At 48.4% G+C, this 17,571-nt stretch overlaps 1 protein-coding gene across 1 annotated transcript; it reads left to right on the top strand.

The window, feature by feature from the left end:
• Positions 1-1,685: 1,685 nt before the first annotated feature.
• On the top strand, positions 1,686-17,136 carry LOC147443424 (uncharacterized). The gene is made up of 4 exons (XM_086529296.1): positions 1,686-2,315; positions 2,404-2,603; positions 2,689-2,829; positions 16,766-17,136. The coding sequence occupies exons 1-4, from the start codon at positions 2,218-2,220 to the stop codon at positions 16,777-16,779; spliced, it is 453 nt and encodes a 150-aa protein (XP_086385422.1). The 5' UTR covers positions 1,686-2,217; the 3' UTR covers positions 16,780-17,136.
• The last annotated feature ends 435 nt before the right edge of the window (positions 17,137-17,571 follow it).

Below are 17,571 nucleotides of genomic sequence, written 5' to 3'. Positions count from 1 at the left end.
TCGAATCCTCTCGACAATTAGCAATGAAAGGGGATACATCATGCTGGTATGCGCAATTGTCCTCGTGGTTTCAGAGACATGGGTTCAGTATGGAAAGATTACCCCCCTTCCAATACTCTCTTGAGGCTCCATCACTGGCAATTACACGAACATAGATTAATAAAATCATCCGACAGGATCTTATACAGTTGGATACTAAGAGGACATGGGTAGACCCTACACAAGAACTAGGCACGAAGATGGCCGAATACAAAGAAAACTTCTTACAACTATCTGAAGATGGATTTGTGATTCGCCCGAGTTACATGGATACCCACCTGTCTCATGGTTTGAGATGTGCTATTGGTTAGATTCGCACATCCTCACACCAGTTGGAAATTGAATTTGGCAGATTTAGGGGAATCCCACTTGAGAGCAGAATTTGCAAGTTGTGCGGGATAGAGCCGGAGACAGAATTACACTATATATGCCATTGCACAGTATACTATGAGATACGGGGGCGTTTTCATTGCTTCTTTAAAGAAGGCTTTGGACTTCTAGATAGAATCATGCAATACCAAGATCAAAGATGCTTAGGCTTGTACCTACTGGAACTACATCGGCACAGGGATAATCTAATGAGAAGACAAAGAGCACTACAGCCTTAGAGGAAAATCACAGATTTCTTCGAATCGAGAGAAGCAGGAGTGGATGGAGAAACAAGAGGCCAATAGCCACCACAAAGGAGTACCAATATTCATACCAAAGGCACCCTAATTGACAGAGCGACTGAGCTTAGGAAATCGAGACGACCACAACCAAGATGCAGAAACACACTCCATCGGAGGAGACTACAACAAAGGATTAGAAGCATTCTAGCCAGACACCTAGAATGCTCCTAAGAAGTCTATTTACTACTTTGTATTTAGTTTTTCACATTTATTTTCACTCTTTCACTCTTAGTACTTTAGTACTAAGGTACCCAGACATTGTAACAGATTCACCATTTTTGTATCAGTTTGGTCTCATAGGTCATTCTGGCCTTTTGAAGACGTTTAATATAACATTTCATTTCATTTCATTTCTCTCTCTCTCTCTCTCTCTCTCTCTCTCTCTCTCTCTCTCTCTCTCTCTCGGGATAGTTTCCTACACAAACACACACACAAGGTAAACCTTGGACATTAGTGATTTAGATCCCTATATAACTCCCAACAGTATATACACTCATTAACATATGTATGCAAGATAAATACTCATAGAAACTATGGCACATTAGTAAGCAAGTTGCAACCAAGTTCTTTTTTTTAAAAAAAAGTGGATTTTTAAGAATATTTTGAGGTGTTCTGAAAGGTTGAAGTGTCCACGTGTAACTAATGTGGTCCCAATTGTGTGTTTTCCATTCTCTCTCTCTCTCTCTCTCTCTCTCTCTCTCTCTCTCTTTCTGTGGATAGTTTCCTACAACGTTAAAATTCTCTTCTTCGTCTTCTCTTTCTCACAAGAAGATTTAGAATGAGCTTCTGCACGAGAGGCACCTCATACCTAGCTAGGTATGATTGGGGGTAGGGGACCATCGGGCCGGCGGTCCCCTACCTCCAATCGTACCTAGCTAGGTATGCCGTGCCTCCCTCACATAAGCTCATGATGTTGATGTAAGTCACAATGTGGGAATTATTGTGAGAATTTTTCCAAAACTTCTTGTGAGATCTCTTCGTCGGATATATCTTTAAGATCTCTTGGGATAGTTTCCCGACGTTAAAATTCTCTTCTTCTTCTTCTTCTTCTGCATGCGTGTTGTGTAACGCGGTGAAGAAGACTTCTGGAAATCTACGAGGGCATGAGCTAGATCAATGTTAAAGAAAATCAGGCTTGCTACAAAGAGCAGTTGACAGGATAGACCCGCCCAAGATCGCAAAACTCATAGCCTTGCTTGATACAAGAGAAGTTGACAGGATGAACCCGCACAAGATCACAGAACTCAAGGCCTTCATTCAGCTCTATGACTCCAACCCTTCGGTCTTGCAAGAGCCTTCTATCCGCTTCTTTAGGACCTACCTGGAGAAGCTTGAAGCGAAGTTGCCACCATCTGCCTACGGAGTCAAAAACTTCAAAGGCTAGTGAAGCATAAGAAACTGATGATGATATGCCTGAACTTGAAGAGCAGTCTTGAGGGTTCAAAATGATAGCAGCAGCGTTTGCCAATGACACTAGTGGCACAGAGGAGGAATCTGAATAAGACTGATGTTGTTGAACCTGATAACGATCCTCCTCAAAACATGGGAGAGATGCATGTTTAGAAGTGACCAAAGAAATGCGAGACAATGCTCCACTGGCAAAAGGTAAGGCAATAGAGGCTATGGCATGAGAAGGTTGTTTTACTGAGTCTATCCTTGCAAATCCTGCCTCAGCTATACTTTATGCAAACAGGGCTGGTGTTTATGTCAATAAGAAGAAGCCAAATGCTGCAATTTGTGATGCCGAAGCAGCCATCAATATAAATCCAGACCCAGCAAAAGGATATAAATGGAGAGGACAGGCTCATGCTATGGTGGGGCATTGGGGGGATGATGCCAAGGACCTTCATCTTGCTTCAAGGCTTGACTATGATGACCACCATGTGCAAAAAGGTAGAACCAAATGTAAGTAAGTTGGAAGAGCATCACCAGAAGTGTCAATGCCTTATAAAGGAAAGAGAGCAAAGGAGGCCGGCAGGCAGAAGAGCAAAACAGCAGGATGGAACGTACAGTAGTTACAGGAGAGAACGACCTTCAGCTGTGGCGAGCCCTCACACTCCAGGTCAGGCAGTGGGCACACCACATTTAAAGTCAGAATCAGCAAGGCGAAGGCAACAAGGTTAGCCTCGCAGACAACACCAACAGTCATTGAAGGATAAGTTGCTTGTGTGGTCTCACATGTTGGTGGTTCTGAAGAGTTTGTATGTGTACTTTTTTTTTTTTTTCCGAGAAAAAGATCCTTCTATTAGTTAATGAAAACTGCCCATAGGGCTACATCCACCTCTGCGAGAGAGGGCTACAACAAGCATGATGGGGAGACACTCCCAATGAAAAAACAGCATATATACAATGAGGCTAAATCAAGAGATGGGAGGAAGGAAGAGCCACACAGGTGGACAGTAGTGCCATGTGAGCACCCCCTGGACTATGGTGTAGAAAGGCCCAAGGCGCCAGAGTCGAAGAAAAGCCTCGCGGCGCTCCCGCATGCGGTCGGAGCTGTCCTGTAGTCCCTCAAGCTGTCCTCTGAGAGTATGGATCAGCTCTAGCCAAAAGTCACGAACAGTCTCTGCTGGTGGCACAGGACGAGTCTCAAAGATGCGGAAACAGCGGGCCCGCCAGATGAACCAGAGAGCTAGGCCGTTGATGAGCTCCCAACACTCCTCTCTCTCACTGCACCACTCTTGTGGAGTAATCTCTGTAGCAGGCTGGAGTGTAGGTCGCCCCCCCCTGTATCACTATCATCCTGTTGGTGGAAGATAGCTCAAACTGAAGTGCTGGGCCCGTGAGGGTGGACCAAGCCGCTGCCCCCCAAGTGTACTGTCGAGCCGTGGAGAGGGCAGGCATCAGCCGAAGAACACGTAGCCACACCTGCTGGGCCGAGGGACAGTCCCAAAGACAGTGACGCTGACTCTCCACCAACAGGTCACAGGCTGCACATGCGGCCGAGAGACCACTATGCACAAGCCAGCTCCCTACTGCTGTGGCTCTGTGTGCAACCAGCCACTGGAACAAGGTGACTCGCCTCGGCTGTCTGGAGTCCCACAGCCTCTGCCAAAAAGCTACCGAGAACTCGACTGTGAGGCCCTCCTCTTGCCAATGACGTGCTGCAGCGGGGCGAGCCTCTCTGTGTGCTGCAAGTATATGACGTCCAAGCCGAACAGTGTACTGAAAGAAGGGGACTCCTGGGCGGTCGGCAGAAGAGAAGGGGTCCCTCCATAGCCACTCACCAGGATCCCACTGTACTTGTGCCAGTGGACAACACTCCCAAGCCCATAGCCTCCAGTGTCCAGTCTCAAGAGCTGCTGGGACAGGGTCTATGACGCAAGTCCTCCCACAGATGCCCACAACTCGGATCCTCTGGAAACAACACTCTGCTACCTGCGGGGCCTCTACTGCAACTCGCTGTAATCGTCCCCCACCCTGAAGCTCGAAGAACAAGGCTGGGACAGTCTCTGAGCAAGCCTTGACTGAAATGAGAACCTCCAGTCGTGTGAAGGATCCCATCCACCGGGGTGCTACAGGCTCGAGAGGCGTGAGCCACTCAGCTGGAACTGACTCTGAGATGTCCTAACACATGCTCTGCACCCCTCTCATGTCCTGTAGCTGGACAGCCTACACCTCCTCTGACAAACCTGTGAACTCTAGCCAGTCACCTAGAGAACGCGTTGGACCTGCTGCCATGGGACCCCAAGAAACATGAGGCCGACTCCCAACCAAGTGGCCTCTTTGAGTGCTAACCATGGGGTTCCAGACGAGGGGCTGCCGTAGGCGCTCCTCCGTGCACGTCGGCTGTCTCTGCTCTAGGCCACGCCGTAAGAGCTCCCAAGGTCGAAGCAAACTCACAGCGAATCTGTCCTCCAGTCTCCTGCTCAAACCAACTCGGCGTAGCTCTGAAAAGATCCATCTGGTCGAAGGTTGCCAAGGGCCTCCTGACTGAGGCACCCTAGCACAAAGCCTCTGCAACAAGAATTCCTTCCAGGGCTCCTCGCCTGGAAGAAGTCCTCTGACGACAAACTTCCCAAGAAGGGCTCTGCTCTGCTGTGCAGGATCAATGATCCCAAGCCCTCCCTGAGAACAAGGAAGTGTGATGACCGACCAAGCCACCTTGGCTCGGGCAATCTGAGTATCGCGACCTGACCAAAGGAAGTTCTTGATCAGCCTCTCTACCTGGCTGATAGAAGAACTCGAGAAGATCCAGCAAGAAGTGATGTACCACATAGTCGCCAACAACACCTGGTTGGCAACTACTACTCTACCAGCCAACGAAAGTCGTGCTGAGCTCCAATGTAACAGCTTTCTCCTGATGGACAGGAGAAGAGGAGCAATCTGCTGCTCGGGGGACAAGTCCAGACCAACCTGACAACCCAAGTACCGAACTGCAGTCCCTGGAGGAATCCACCTGAAACCCTCTCCTGGCATCCAATCTGGCACAGGAGCACTGCCAACCGAGAAAGCCACTGTCTTTCTCTAGTTGATCAATGCGCCCGATGCACAGCAGAAGGTCTCCAAAGCCTGCTCACATCTGTGTAGATTAGCCTCCTGGCCCTCTAAGTACAAGGCTGAGTCGTCGGCAAACTCAGCGTCCAGAAGCTCATCTCCCCGTATAGGGAGTGCTAAGCCTCTCAAACCAACCTGCTGTGACACCAAAAATCTGCTCATTGCTTCCGCATAGAACAGAAAGAGAAAAGGGGCAAGAGGACAACCTTGTCTGACCGAACGTGTGAGCATGAAGCGCTCACCTCTACCTCCTGCCAACAGCACCTGACTGTGAGCCTATCTGTACAAAGCTGACACCCCTCTGATCCAAGCATCTGAGAAGCCCATCTTGCGTAGCGTGCCCTCTAGAAAGTCCCAGTCAACTCTGTCGTATGCCTTCTCAAAATCGAGAAGAAGAATCACAAGGTCCTCCCCACGGAGCCGTGCAAGGGCAGAAGCCTCCCAAAAAGTGAAGATGTTGTCAAGGATAGTGCGTTCCTTGACAAAACCTGTCTGAGTCCCATGTATAAGGCTCTCCAAAAGTGGCTGAATCCTCAAACTCAGAGCCTTGGCAAGAATTTTGTAGGCTGAGTTGAGAATGGTGATGGGGCGCCACTGTCGAATCTCATCCAAGGAGCCACCCTCCTTTGGAATGAGGTAAATCAGGCCCTCACTCATGCTATCCGGCATCACTCCTGTGTGCAAAATGTACTGAAAGGCACTACAAAGATCTGGGCCAAGCAGGTCCCAATACTCCAAGAAGAAGCTGGGAGTCAGCCCATCCTCACCTGGACAGCTACCACGAGGGAGGGCCCTGAGAGCCGTGTGCAGCTCCTCAAGCTGAAGAGGTATCTCTAGCCTCTGGCGCATCTCCTCAGTCACAAGACAAGGCATCTGTGCCCAAACCTGCTCCCTGCATGCATCCTGTCTCTCTGACTCGAGCTCAACCGACAATAACTCACGGTAAAAGTCAGTAGTAACTGTACGCATATCCTCTGGCTCACAAACAACTGACCCATCGGGTCTCCTCAACTGATTGACCTTGGCATGCGAGTGCCGAGGTCCCACTGTCTCAAAAAAAACACCTGTCACTCTGTCACCCACCTGAGTCCACTGAGATGTGAAGGAGTACGAGCGGAAGTGCGACGCGAGAGAGAGTGCGAGAAGAAGAGCACGACGATATGGTGAACTCGCTCTACTGTAATGTGTAGAGCATAGTGAGTTCTTATTAGGTTTTAACAAAAGAATATGTGTACATACCTGGCGGCCCGCCCACTTACCTGGGCGACCACATTGGGCTTTATACCCCAACAACCTCCCACTTAAAGTCCAATGTGGTACTTTAAGTGTGAGAGAAGCTACTATACAAGCTAATATACAAGAGATGTAGAGAAGTGGTGTACTACCCTACACCTAACTGCTTGCGAAAATGCGCAAAGCTCTCTGAGGGAAGTCCTTTTGTAAGTAGATTAGCAGGATTTTCTGTGGTGTGAACTTTGACAAGCTGAAGTTGCTTATCCTCGAGCATTTCCCTGATGAAATGATACTTCACATCCACATGCTTTGTCTTTGAGTGATAAACTGGATTGCGAGCCAATTGTATAGCACTTTGACTATCACAATATAACACAGGCATCTCTTCTTTGATTCCCAACTCTGTTACTAGTCGATTAAGCCAAATTGATTCTTTGCATGCCTCTGATGCTGCAACATATTCAGCCTCTGTAGTAGATTGAGTAACACAATCTTGTAATCTAGAACGCCATGATACTGCTCCACCAGCCAATGTAAAGACATATCCTGACGTAGACCTTCGGTTGTCTAATTCACTTGCATAATTTGAGTCTGTAAAACCCTTTACACTTAGCTCCTGACTCCCATAGCATATACGCATACTCTTTGTAGCTTTCAGGTATCTCAATATTCCTTTCACTGCCTCCCAATGTTTCTTGCCTGGGTTTGACATGTATCGACTTACTACTCCCACTGCAAATGCAATGTCTGGGCGAGTAGCAATCATTGCATACATCAAACTACCCACTGCAGACGCATATGGAATCTTATCCATTTCAGCGTGTTCTTTCTCAGACACAAGACAATCTTGTTTGCTAAGTTTCACATATGGTGGCAATGGAACACTCAATGCCTTTCCCTTCTCCATATTGAAACGTTGCAAAACCTTGTCAATATACTCTGTTTGAGATAACCAAATCAACTTCTTTGATCTCTCTCTCAATGCGCATACCAAGTATATGACTTGCCTCACCCATGTCTTTCATGTCAAACGATTTTGCCATCTTTGACTTCAAAGCTGAAATTTCTTCCAAGTGCTTGTCAGCAATCAACATGTCATCCACATACAAAATAAGGATCAACCAACTACCATCCTTGGCCTTCTTTGTATATAGACAGTGATCGAACTCACTACGTTTGTAGCCTTGAGAAAGCATAAACTTGTGGAATTTATGGTACCATGCCCTTGGTGATTGTTTTAAGCCATAAAGACTCTTTAACAACTGGCATACCCAATCTTCCTTGCCTTTCTCAACAAACCCTTCTGGCTGCTGCATGTAAATTTCCACATCTAAATCACCATGCAAGAACGCTGCTTGACATCCATTTGGTGCAACACCAAATCTAATATGGCAACCAATGCAAGAAAGCATCTCAATGTAGTCATTTTGACCATCGGAGAGAAGACTTCATCAAAGTCAATGCCTTGTTCTTGCTTAAAGCCCTTGGCAACAAGCCTTGCTTTGTACTTTGGCTGACTATCATGAGCGGTGATCTTATACCTGTAAACCCATTTACAGGGTAGAGTCTTTTTGCCCCGTGGTAATTTAACTAGCTTCCATGTCTGGTTTTTATGCATAGCTGTCATCTCTGACTGCATGGCCAATTGCCAATTCCCGGAGTTCTTCATTTGCACTGCTTCCTTGTAACATGAAGGCTCATTGCAATCGGTCAACAAGACATAGTTCATAGATGGAACAAACCTATCAGGAGGTCGCGTGACACGTCCAAATCTATGCACAATAGGTGGCTCAGGCTCAGCCACAACCTGTGATTCCAATCTATCATGTCCTTGCTCCTCTTGAGCCCTGACATTTTGTCTTGCACGTGCAGGTCTATCTTCTTGGAAGACAACTCTTCTAATCTTCTCAACATTCTCTGGTTTAGAATGATATTTGGCTTCATTAAAGTGGACATCATTGCTGCGGATAATCTTTCTGGATTCGGGATCCCAAAGTCTGTACCCCATCTCACCAGAATTACCATAGCCTAGAAAGATGCACTTTCTACTCTTTGGCTCAAGTTTGTTCCTAAATTCCTTTGCAACGTGAGTATATGCCTCACAGCCAAAGACTCTGAGATGCTTGTATGAGGGCACCTTGCCTGACCATACCATCTCTGGCACTGAATCCTTCTGCAAAACCTTGCTAGGAGATCTATTTACAAGATGAACAGCTGTTGATACAGCTTCAGCCCAAAACCCATTTGGCAGCTGTGCATTAGACAACATACTTCTGACCTTCTCTTGTATGGTCCTATTCATCCTCTCAGCAACTCCATTTTGAGGAGGATTGTAAGGAGCAGTAAGTTCACGTTTTATACCTTTTGACTCACAAAAGTCTTGAAAGGCCTTTGAAACATACTCTCCACCATTGTCAATGCGTAAGCATTTAAGCTTCTTGCCACTCTGATTCTCCACAAGTGTCACAAACGTTTTGAAAACACTAAACGCTTCATCCTTGTGCTTGAGAAAGTAAACCCATACTTTCCTCGAGTAATCATCTATAAATGTCATAAAGTAAGAAGCTCCCTCTAGAGATAGGTTAGGCATAGGTCCACACAAATCACTATGAACAAGTGCCAACTGTGTATCTCTTCTACTGGTTCTATGCTTATGTGGTTGCTGTGTTTGCTTACCATACATACAATGTTCACAGAATTCAAAATCATTAAATGAAAAGCCAAGCAAATAACTAGAACGAGACAAGATTTCCATTCCCTTCTTGGACATATGTCCTAACCGGCTATGCCACAAAGAAACGTTCGGCTGCTCGGTTACATTGATTACATTTTTAGAGACATTTGATACATAAATCATGTAAAGTCCTCCAGACTTTACTCCATGTGCTACTGTCATAGAACCCTTGGATATCTTCCACATGTTCTGTCCAAAAGTGGTGACGTAGCCAACATCATCAAGTAAACCTGTGCTGATCAAGCTCTTTGTAATTGCGGGAACATGTCTCACATTCTTCAGCGTGAAAGAAGAGCCATTCTGAAACTTCGATTGAACATCTCCAACACCTAAGATCTCACATGTCTGCCCATTGCGTAGCCGAACATGATCTTTAGTGGTCACATAAGAGGTAAACCACTCCTTGTTTGGAGACACATGAAGTGATGCCCCTGAGTCTATAATCCAGTCACTCAGTGCATTTCCATCAGATGCTGTAAGAAGAGCTGAGTCCATTGTATTCTTCAAGAAGTAGATGTCTCCTGACACTAGACTGTCATCCTCTGCAACAGTGTTTGTCACATTTATTTCTTGAATCTTCACTGAGGACTTGTTCTTCTCACCATGGTCTTCAGCTTTCTCTTTGCCTTTTTCTGCTTTCCATTCTCTGCAGTCTCTTTTCATGTGACCCTTCTTGCCACAATGGTAGCATTCTATGTCACTCTTGCCTTTAGCAGTGCGGGACTTGCTACGAGACTGATTCCTCTTTCCACCTTTGTACTTTCCTTTGGTCCTTCCCCTGACAACTAAGGCTGTTCCTTTGCCTTTGTCCATTGTCTTTCTATTGGTTTCTTCAGTAAGCAGACTTCCTTCTACACCTGCTATGTTCAAACCATTTGGAGGTGCAGAATTACTCAAAGCTGTGCGAAAAGTGTCCCAACTTTCCGGCAATGTGATCAACAGGAACATAGCTCTAACAGGTTCATCAAACTTGACACCTTGAGCTGACAACTGACTGTAGATTGTGTTGAATTCATTCAGATGATTGGACATAGGTGTCCCTTCTTTCATCTTCAAGTCAACAAGCTTCTTAAGCCAGTATACCTGTGAAGCTGCACTCTTCTTCTCATAAAGATCACTCAGCTTTAACCATGCTTGATAAGCCGACATCTCGTCTGCTACATTGAAGTAAACGCTTTCTGCCAAAGTCAGCATAATGGTAGAAAGTGCCAATTCATCCATTTCGCTCCATTCATCTTCGTCTATATTTTCTGGTTTTATCCCCTTGAGCTTTATAGGTTTTATCTGCTTCTTTTGTACCAACACGTGCCAAATCTGCTTCTTCCACAATGGGAAATTGGTTCCATCCAGCTTCTTGATATTGTAAAGAGCAGTGTGCTGTGATCCAGCCATAGCTACGCTTCACAGTGGTTTACTTTCCTAGGAAAAATTCGGCAGAGTTTCCCCTGTAAACTGACCTCTGAACCAATATCAACCTGTCAAATGAACCAAGAAAGCTTCAGATTCTGCATAAATTTCGGCAGAGTCTCCTTTGTAAAATGGCTCTGGTGTACTAAAAAAACAGACCACAAAACAGCTCAAAAAACAGTCTCTTTGACACTGTAAGCTACGGGTAAACCTGTCCTGCACCTGTACTGTCTCTCACTGTCCTGTAAGCATAGACTCTGACAATGCCTCAACGGCAGTAAAGCAAAGATGCAATCCCAACTGTTTAACTCACAGTCAATACATCCTAGCTGCCTATCTAAGGGTGCTCGAGGGATCGCTCCAAGACCTGTATCACCGAAAGGATCTCAACATTGGAGAATCCCCCAGCTCAATAAAACCTCACTCGACCCTCAACAAAGGCTGCAGTAAATCTGACAGTACATAGACTTCCCACAAAGTCATACATCCACAAATTTCCCACTATATGCTGTAACCGCTACGGCGGTTGTTTGCTGCGTGACTCACAGCCAGCAAACCCTCAACAAACATACATCATCTTTGACAATACATCCCATGTGGAAGTACCTGCAATGTCAGGATGAAATCTGGAATATCAAGCAGCAAACACAAGCTACCTGATGAACTAGTGGATGTCGCCTACAGTCTGTGTGTAGATGCGCCCGTGTCGTATGTGACACGCCTCCAAGAACTGTGAGCCGTCCTTCGATGTGTAGACAGCCACAAATCAACACTCTGGGAGTGTCGATATCCTCAACACCTGCAGTCGTAGGCCGAAAACCCCAAATTTGCAGAGTCGGATATGCACCCGTCGAGACCACGTAGTCGAAAATGGCCTGCTCAGACCTTTGTCGAAGCCGAACGGTGGCCGAGATGACCTCAGAATGAAATTCTTAGAACACCAAACCCTTCGGGCCCTCCCACAGGATTTGAGGCCGTGTCTTCGCTTGTCGAATTTCACTCCAATCTGAGCTGGTGACTCTAGCCTCCTGCAGTGCTGCCCCGAGCCTCGATTTGAGCTCTGATACCAGTTGAAGGAGTACGAGCGGAAGTGCGACGTGAGAGAGAGTGCGAGAGGAAGAGCACGATGATATGGTGAACTCGCTCTACTGTAATGTGTAGAGCATAGTGATTTCTTATTAGGTTTTAACAAAAGAATATGTGTACATACCTGGCGGTCCGCCCACTTACCTGGGCGACCACATTGGGCTTTATACCCCAACAAGATGCCTATCGGTGAAAGGCAAACTCATGGCGCCTCTCCTCTGTGCAAGCAAGCTCCTGTCGAGCCTGCTGTAACTGCTCCTCCAACCATGGACTGTCTGGATGCTGCTCCTGCATCCTCTGTAGTGAAGCAATGCCTCGTCTGAGACGCTGCTCCTCTCTCGCTGCAGCCCGTCGAGCCAGAGACTCCTGGAGAAAGAAGTGGCTAAGCTGAGCTAGGCCTGAGGCCACTCTGTCTGCAGGTGGAGCCTGGATGTCCATGCCCTCTGTCCATAGAGCCTCGACCCTCTCTCTGAGTGCTGAGTCCAACAAGACCTGCTCTGGGATGCGAAGCATCGTGCTCCCACTCCTCTGTCTGTCTGCCACTGTGAGGATCACTGGTGCATGGTCCGAGAAGGATGTCCCTGCCAGGATGCCCACTGATCCCCCCAAGTCACTGAAGTGGTCACTAGTGTAGAAGCGATCTATGCGCGATAGATCCACTCCTCCCACTCTGCGGTCCGATCTAGAGAAGGCAAGACTCTCTGGAGGCCTCACAAAGCCAGAATGCTGCCATGTGTCCGAGACCCTCAAAGTCATACACAACCTCTCCCAAGCTGCTAACTCGACTCCCTGCACAGTAGCATGGCTGCCTTCGATCCTGTCAGAAGGGTCCTCCAACATGTTGAAGTCCCCTCCTACACACCACTGGTCAACCTGTGGCAAAGACTCAACAATCTGTGACCAAAACTCTGCACGAGCACTCGCCACATTGGGCGCATAGATGTTCAGGAAACCCACAAGGCACAATAATCCCTCTGTCCACAATGGCCTGCTGCAATGAGTCCGCAACAGTCATACATACCCCATCCTGGATGCCTCCAGGTCCAAAAGCAGCTGACCAAAAGGTATCATAGCGTCCACGCAAAATTTGACCACATCGCCGAATGCGGCTCTCAGACAAATGGTGCTCCTGAAGCATAAGGAGATCAATCTCTCCTCCCACAAGGCAACGCTGAAGCTCCTGATGCAATCGGCCCCTCTGTCGCTGAAACTGGGGCCCACCTAGTCCCTGCACGTTCCACGAGATGATCCTCATGGGGAGCGCGAGAGAACAGATGCTGCCGTAGCAGCAAGACGGGCTATCTTCGAGGATGGCTTGGATGGGGAGTAATCCGCATCCGAGCGCCCTCTAGATAGGCGAGACTGCAGTGAGTGCCTGGTCCACGCCCAAGCAGAGCGAGCTGTGCGTAAAGCAACCTTCTCTGTCCAGGAGTCCTCATGAATGTATACATAGCAAGGCAAACACTGCGTATCAGCAAAAAAGTACACCACAATGTGTCTACATCCTGCTGAGTCTGGGGGTGTCACCGCAAACTTGGCCAGTGGCCACAAAGTCTGCAGCAAATCTGTAACGCCAAGTTCTCCCATGTGGTGAGAGAACTCAAGAACCTGTTTATGCAACCATCCCACCACTGAGTCGAGGGACCACTCTGTCTCAGTCCTACCACAGAGGGGGAAGGAGAAACCAACTGCTGAGTCCAAGGCCTCTGTCCCCCTAGCGGCAAGGAACAAAGTGTGGACCCTGAAGCAGGCTGCCTCGTGGTCTGCTGCGGAATCGCCGAGAAAGCGAGTGAACCCGTAATCGAAGAAATCCCAACGGCGTCGGAGGTCAATGCTCGTCAGACCACGAGGGATAGCTGCAAGGGAAGATGTCTGAATTTGCAGAGGGGGCCGCAAGAAGGGCTGACCCTCTCTCGCTAGGCGACTCGTGGCAAAGGCGCTGCCAAGAGGTCTCCTAGCCGCCGGCGAGGGACCAGTCTCCTGAGTCGACTGTGGTGCTGGAGCAGGAGGAGGGAGAGAAGGAGCTGGGGGGGGGGGGGGGCGGAGGAGAAGAGAAGCGGGGTGGGGCGACAGAGACAGGGGGGCGAGGTGGGGAGTGGGCGGGAGTAGAGGGCGTGGGAGGGGATGAGGAGGAGAAGGGGAAATCAGAAGGCGGAGCGGCTGGCGAGGGTGAGGCGGAGGCTGGCGTAGGGGGCTCCTCCTGCTCAAGAGGACCAAAGCGGTTCCCCGTGGGGACCCACTGCTGCTGAGTAGGCACCTGAGGGCCACTCTGAGTGCCAGGCTGTCTCTGTGGCCCCTGGCGTCGACGGCCACGGGCCTGCTGCCACCCCTCCTCCGCTGGAGCCCCAGGCTCGGAGGGTGGCTCTGAATCTGTGCGCTGTGTCGTTGGCTGTGGCTGCGGACCAGCCTGCCAAGGCTGGGGCTGAGACTGAGGTGCGGGTCGTGGTCTCCTCCGTGGACAGGCCTTCGCTAGGTGGCCCATCTGTCTGTAAATGAAGCACTGGTTCGGGAGACCCGAGTACTCCACACTCTGTCTAAACCAACCCCCACTCACCCGAGGCAGAAGGATGACCTTCGGGAGCGTGTGGGTATCTCTGACCAAAACTCGAACTGAAGGGATGCCAGCCGCCTTGGCAGCTACTGATGCTGCCGTACGAGGTGTCTCCAGGACAGTCCCGATGGCGGAGCCAATCCTGGAGAGAAGTGGAAGGTACTCCCTCCGTAAACCCGGAAAGCAGACTGAGATGGGGATGTCCGCCTCCTCTACTAGCACATCCGAAGTCGGGTCAAAACCATGTCGGCACTGTCGAAAGTGGGCGCGTGATGCTCGGATGGCCAATGGACTCATAGCTATGACCTTGGAGGCCATCTCGGAAGTCTCGAACTCAATCTGGTAGTACCCCCGTCCAGGAATCTGGACATCCAAGATCTTGCCCACCTCTGCGAGGAGGCGGGCCTGGAGAAGGTCTCGCAGCTCTCCTCTGCTAGGACGGGTGCCGAGAACCTTGCAGATGACAGAAGTCGCCTGCAAGCGCTCTACCTCTGCGGCAAGGCTCGCTTGCTCTGTTGGTGAAAGAGCAAGTCGAATGGTGGGCTCAGCGGGGTTGGGCGAGGGGGCTTCAGGCGAGTCCCTCTGAGGTGGAGCTGGAGCCTCCATCTGTGTCTACTGCTGAGTCGAAGAAGCGGGCGGTGAAGAAAATCTGCGAATGAGTACGCCAAGCACTTGTCCGAAGAGAAAGCGTTGCCGAGCCAGGTGCAGAAGACCTTCGGGAGCGAAGAGGACGGGGGGGGGATGGGGGGACGGCGAGGGCGAAGTGGGCAGCCGGGTAATGTGCGGGTGCACAAGCGGCAGCGAGCGGGGGGATGGGGTGGGGATGGCAACGCGAGAGGAGGGCAGCGGGCAGCCTTTGGGGCAGCGCAAAAACAGGGGGGGGCAGCGGGCGGGCTGTGGGGCAGCACGCAGGGGCAGCAGGTTGGGGGGGGGGGGGGGGGTAGCGATGGTGCAGCAAGGGGGGGGCGAGCAGCAGTAGTGAGCCGTTTCAGCTTTTGAAGTATTGCTTATAGATTTTGGTTCCATGTGTACTTTTATCTTTGTTTTTTTAAAAACCCATGATCATTGTGGTGTTACACGTTTATACAGCTCTTGATAGGTGAAGCATCGCCTCATCCAAAGCCTAGGATAGATAGGCCAGATGAACGACCAGACAGAAGACAGTTATCATAGGGAATGGTTGGAGAGGGTCGTTGCCCTTTTCTGGAGACGGTATTCGAAGAAGTACTCTCCCTATAGCTGCAAGAATACTTTAGCTGCAGGTAGTCCACGTCTGAAGACTCCAAGAGCATGCATGTTCCTTCAAATGAGATTTCACCTGCTTTCACAGATGCTGGATGGCTGTCCCTGCAATATAAAGTAGCACAAGGGACAAGTCGAGGAAGTGCGACTCCCTCCGATTTTCTTCCTCAGATAAATGGAGGAATGGGCCATACTAAAACATCATGACAAGCCAGGTGGTCGACTGGAAGAAAACATGTTGGAATGGGTGCAAACCAATCTCTAGCCATTTTATGAAGTCTAGCAAGGGCATATTTTCCAGCAAGGGCTGGCCGAGCAGCGCTGGACTCGTTTTGTTGTACAGAACAAGCTGAGGGCACCTCCCAAGACTTTTGCTAAATGTGCTCGATGCATGTAGTCACTCGGGTCCACTAGATGAGAGCTTAATGCCTTTTGATAGTTTAAGGGAAAAGTATGACATTATGTCAGATGAGGAGTACCACAATTGCATGGCTGTTCTTTTTGGGCATGCAAGGCGCATGGGTGTCTATTGCTATCTCCAAACCAAGGTACTACTGAAGCCAGAGTAGATTGTGACAGAATCTTCCAAGGTTCATTGCCCGGAGATAATCCTTGGACAATTAGCTTGGTAAGAGTGCTCCACTCTGCATCTCTGGATCAATGATACCCAAGCCACCTTGTGTCCTAGGAAGGACCATCTGACTTGTGCTCTGGTATCACCAGTGTCATATGAACCAGCTCCTCGAAGGAAATTCCTAACCATGCGTTATTTTTTCCAGCATTCTGAGAAATTGGCTATTGCTTGTGTGACGGTCAATACACCTCAAGGGACTGATGCTGTTCACAAGAAGATTTAGAAATTTTCTCATGTAGGAAAACGGAGTCTTTTCTAGTGTTTTTCATACAATGAATAACATCATGAGCTTCTGCTCGGGAGGCACCGCATACCTAACTAGGTACGATTGGGGGGTAGGGGACCACCGGCCCCTCCGCCGGGCCGGCGGTCCCCTGTCCCCTTGCATACCGTACCTAGCTAGGTATGCAGTGCCTCCCTTATAGAAGCTCATGATGTTGAGGTAAGTCACAATGTGGGAATTATTGTGAGAATTTGTCCAAAACTTCTTGTGGTTATAGTAGAGAAACAAAAAATTGCTGCCAAAGATGCAAAGGCACCCTTTTTGTGAACTAAGTGTGTCAAGGGCCGGTGGGAAGGAAACTTCTAATGATCTATTGTCTTCTTAGAAGTAAACAAAGCTCTGTTTGCTGATATTGCAAACTCTAACACATGTTTTTTTATCGTGCAAGATCAAAAAGTTTGACACCATTAGACGGAGATTCTTAAAAGACAATATGAGCTTTCACTTGGGAGCAACTCCAAAATCCAAGGTCAAGCAGTTATGAAAACAAAGAGAAAGGCACTTGGTTGTCTTTAAGGAAAGGTGTGTGAAGGTTTCATGAGCTAAAGAGTTATATTCACATCAAAGTTACATAAAAGTTGTGTGTGGGTTGAGTCACTTATGCATCTAGTAGTGCACAACCCAATAAACACTTGATTATACACAAGCTATGGTTGATTATAGTTTTGTGGCGAGACCAAGATATGGTTGCAAGTTGATGTACTCTTTTATCTTGGATTTCACTATCGCTGAGTAGTAATACATCGAGCTTAGTTTTTTTGTTGGAGTGTCAAGCCCATTTCTTGAGTAGTATTAAATTGTGTCCTCCATTGTTGACGTTGGTGTGCCACTTTGCAGGCACGGGGTGAAAGATGTGAATCTGCATGTAGTTTCAAAGTTTTGCCAAAATTATGATTTATGCCAAAAGATGTTATGTCATCAAGATGGTTGAGATGTATGCTAAATGTGGATTTTGGGCCTTAGAAATGAAGTTGCTGCCTACAAGCCGAGCTATGGTGATGCTTCCAAAATGTGATTTCATAGGCCAGAACTGTAGTGCTTGACATGCTCTCCAAGCCTGTGTTTACGGCTCGACAATTGGAGCTTTGGTGTGAAAGTTATGGCAGTTTGAAGCTGGGACAGTTTGCAGATCTAGGCAGTTGCAAATGAAGGGTCAGGGATGGTATGAGTGCATGGGTTTGAAGTGCTTATCAT

Source organism: Adiantum capillus-veneris, chromosome 14 (genome assembly GCF_014529385.1).
Source record: "Adiantum capillus-veneris isolate H3 chromosome 14, ASM1452938v2, whole genome shotgun sequence".
Taxonomy (NCBI): Eukaryota; Viridiplantae; Streptophyta; class Polypodiopsida; order Polypodiales; family Pteridaceae; genus Adiantum; species Adiantum capillus-veneris.
This window is presented reverse-complemented; position numbering and strand designations above follow the sequence as displayed.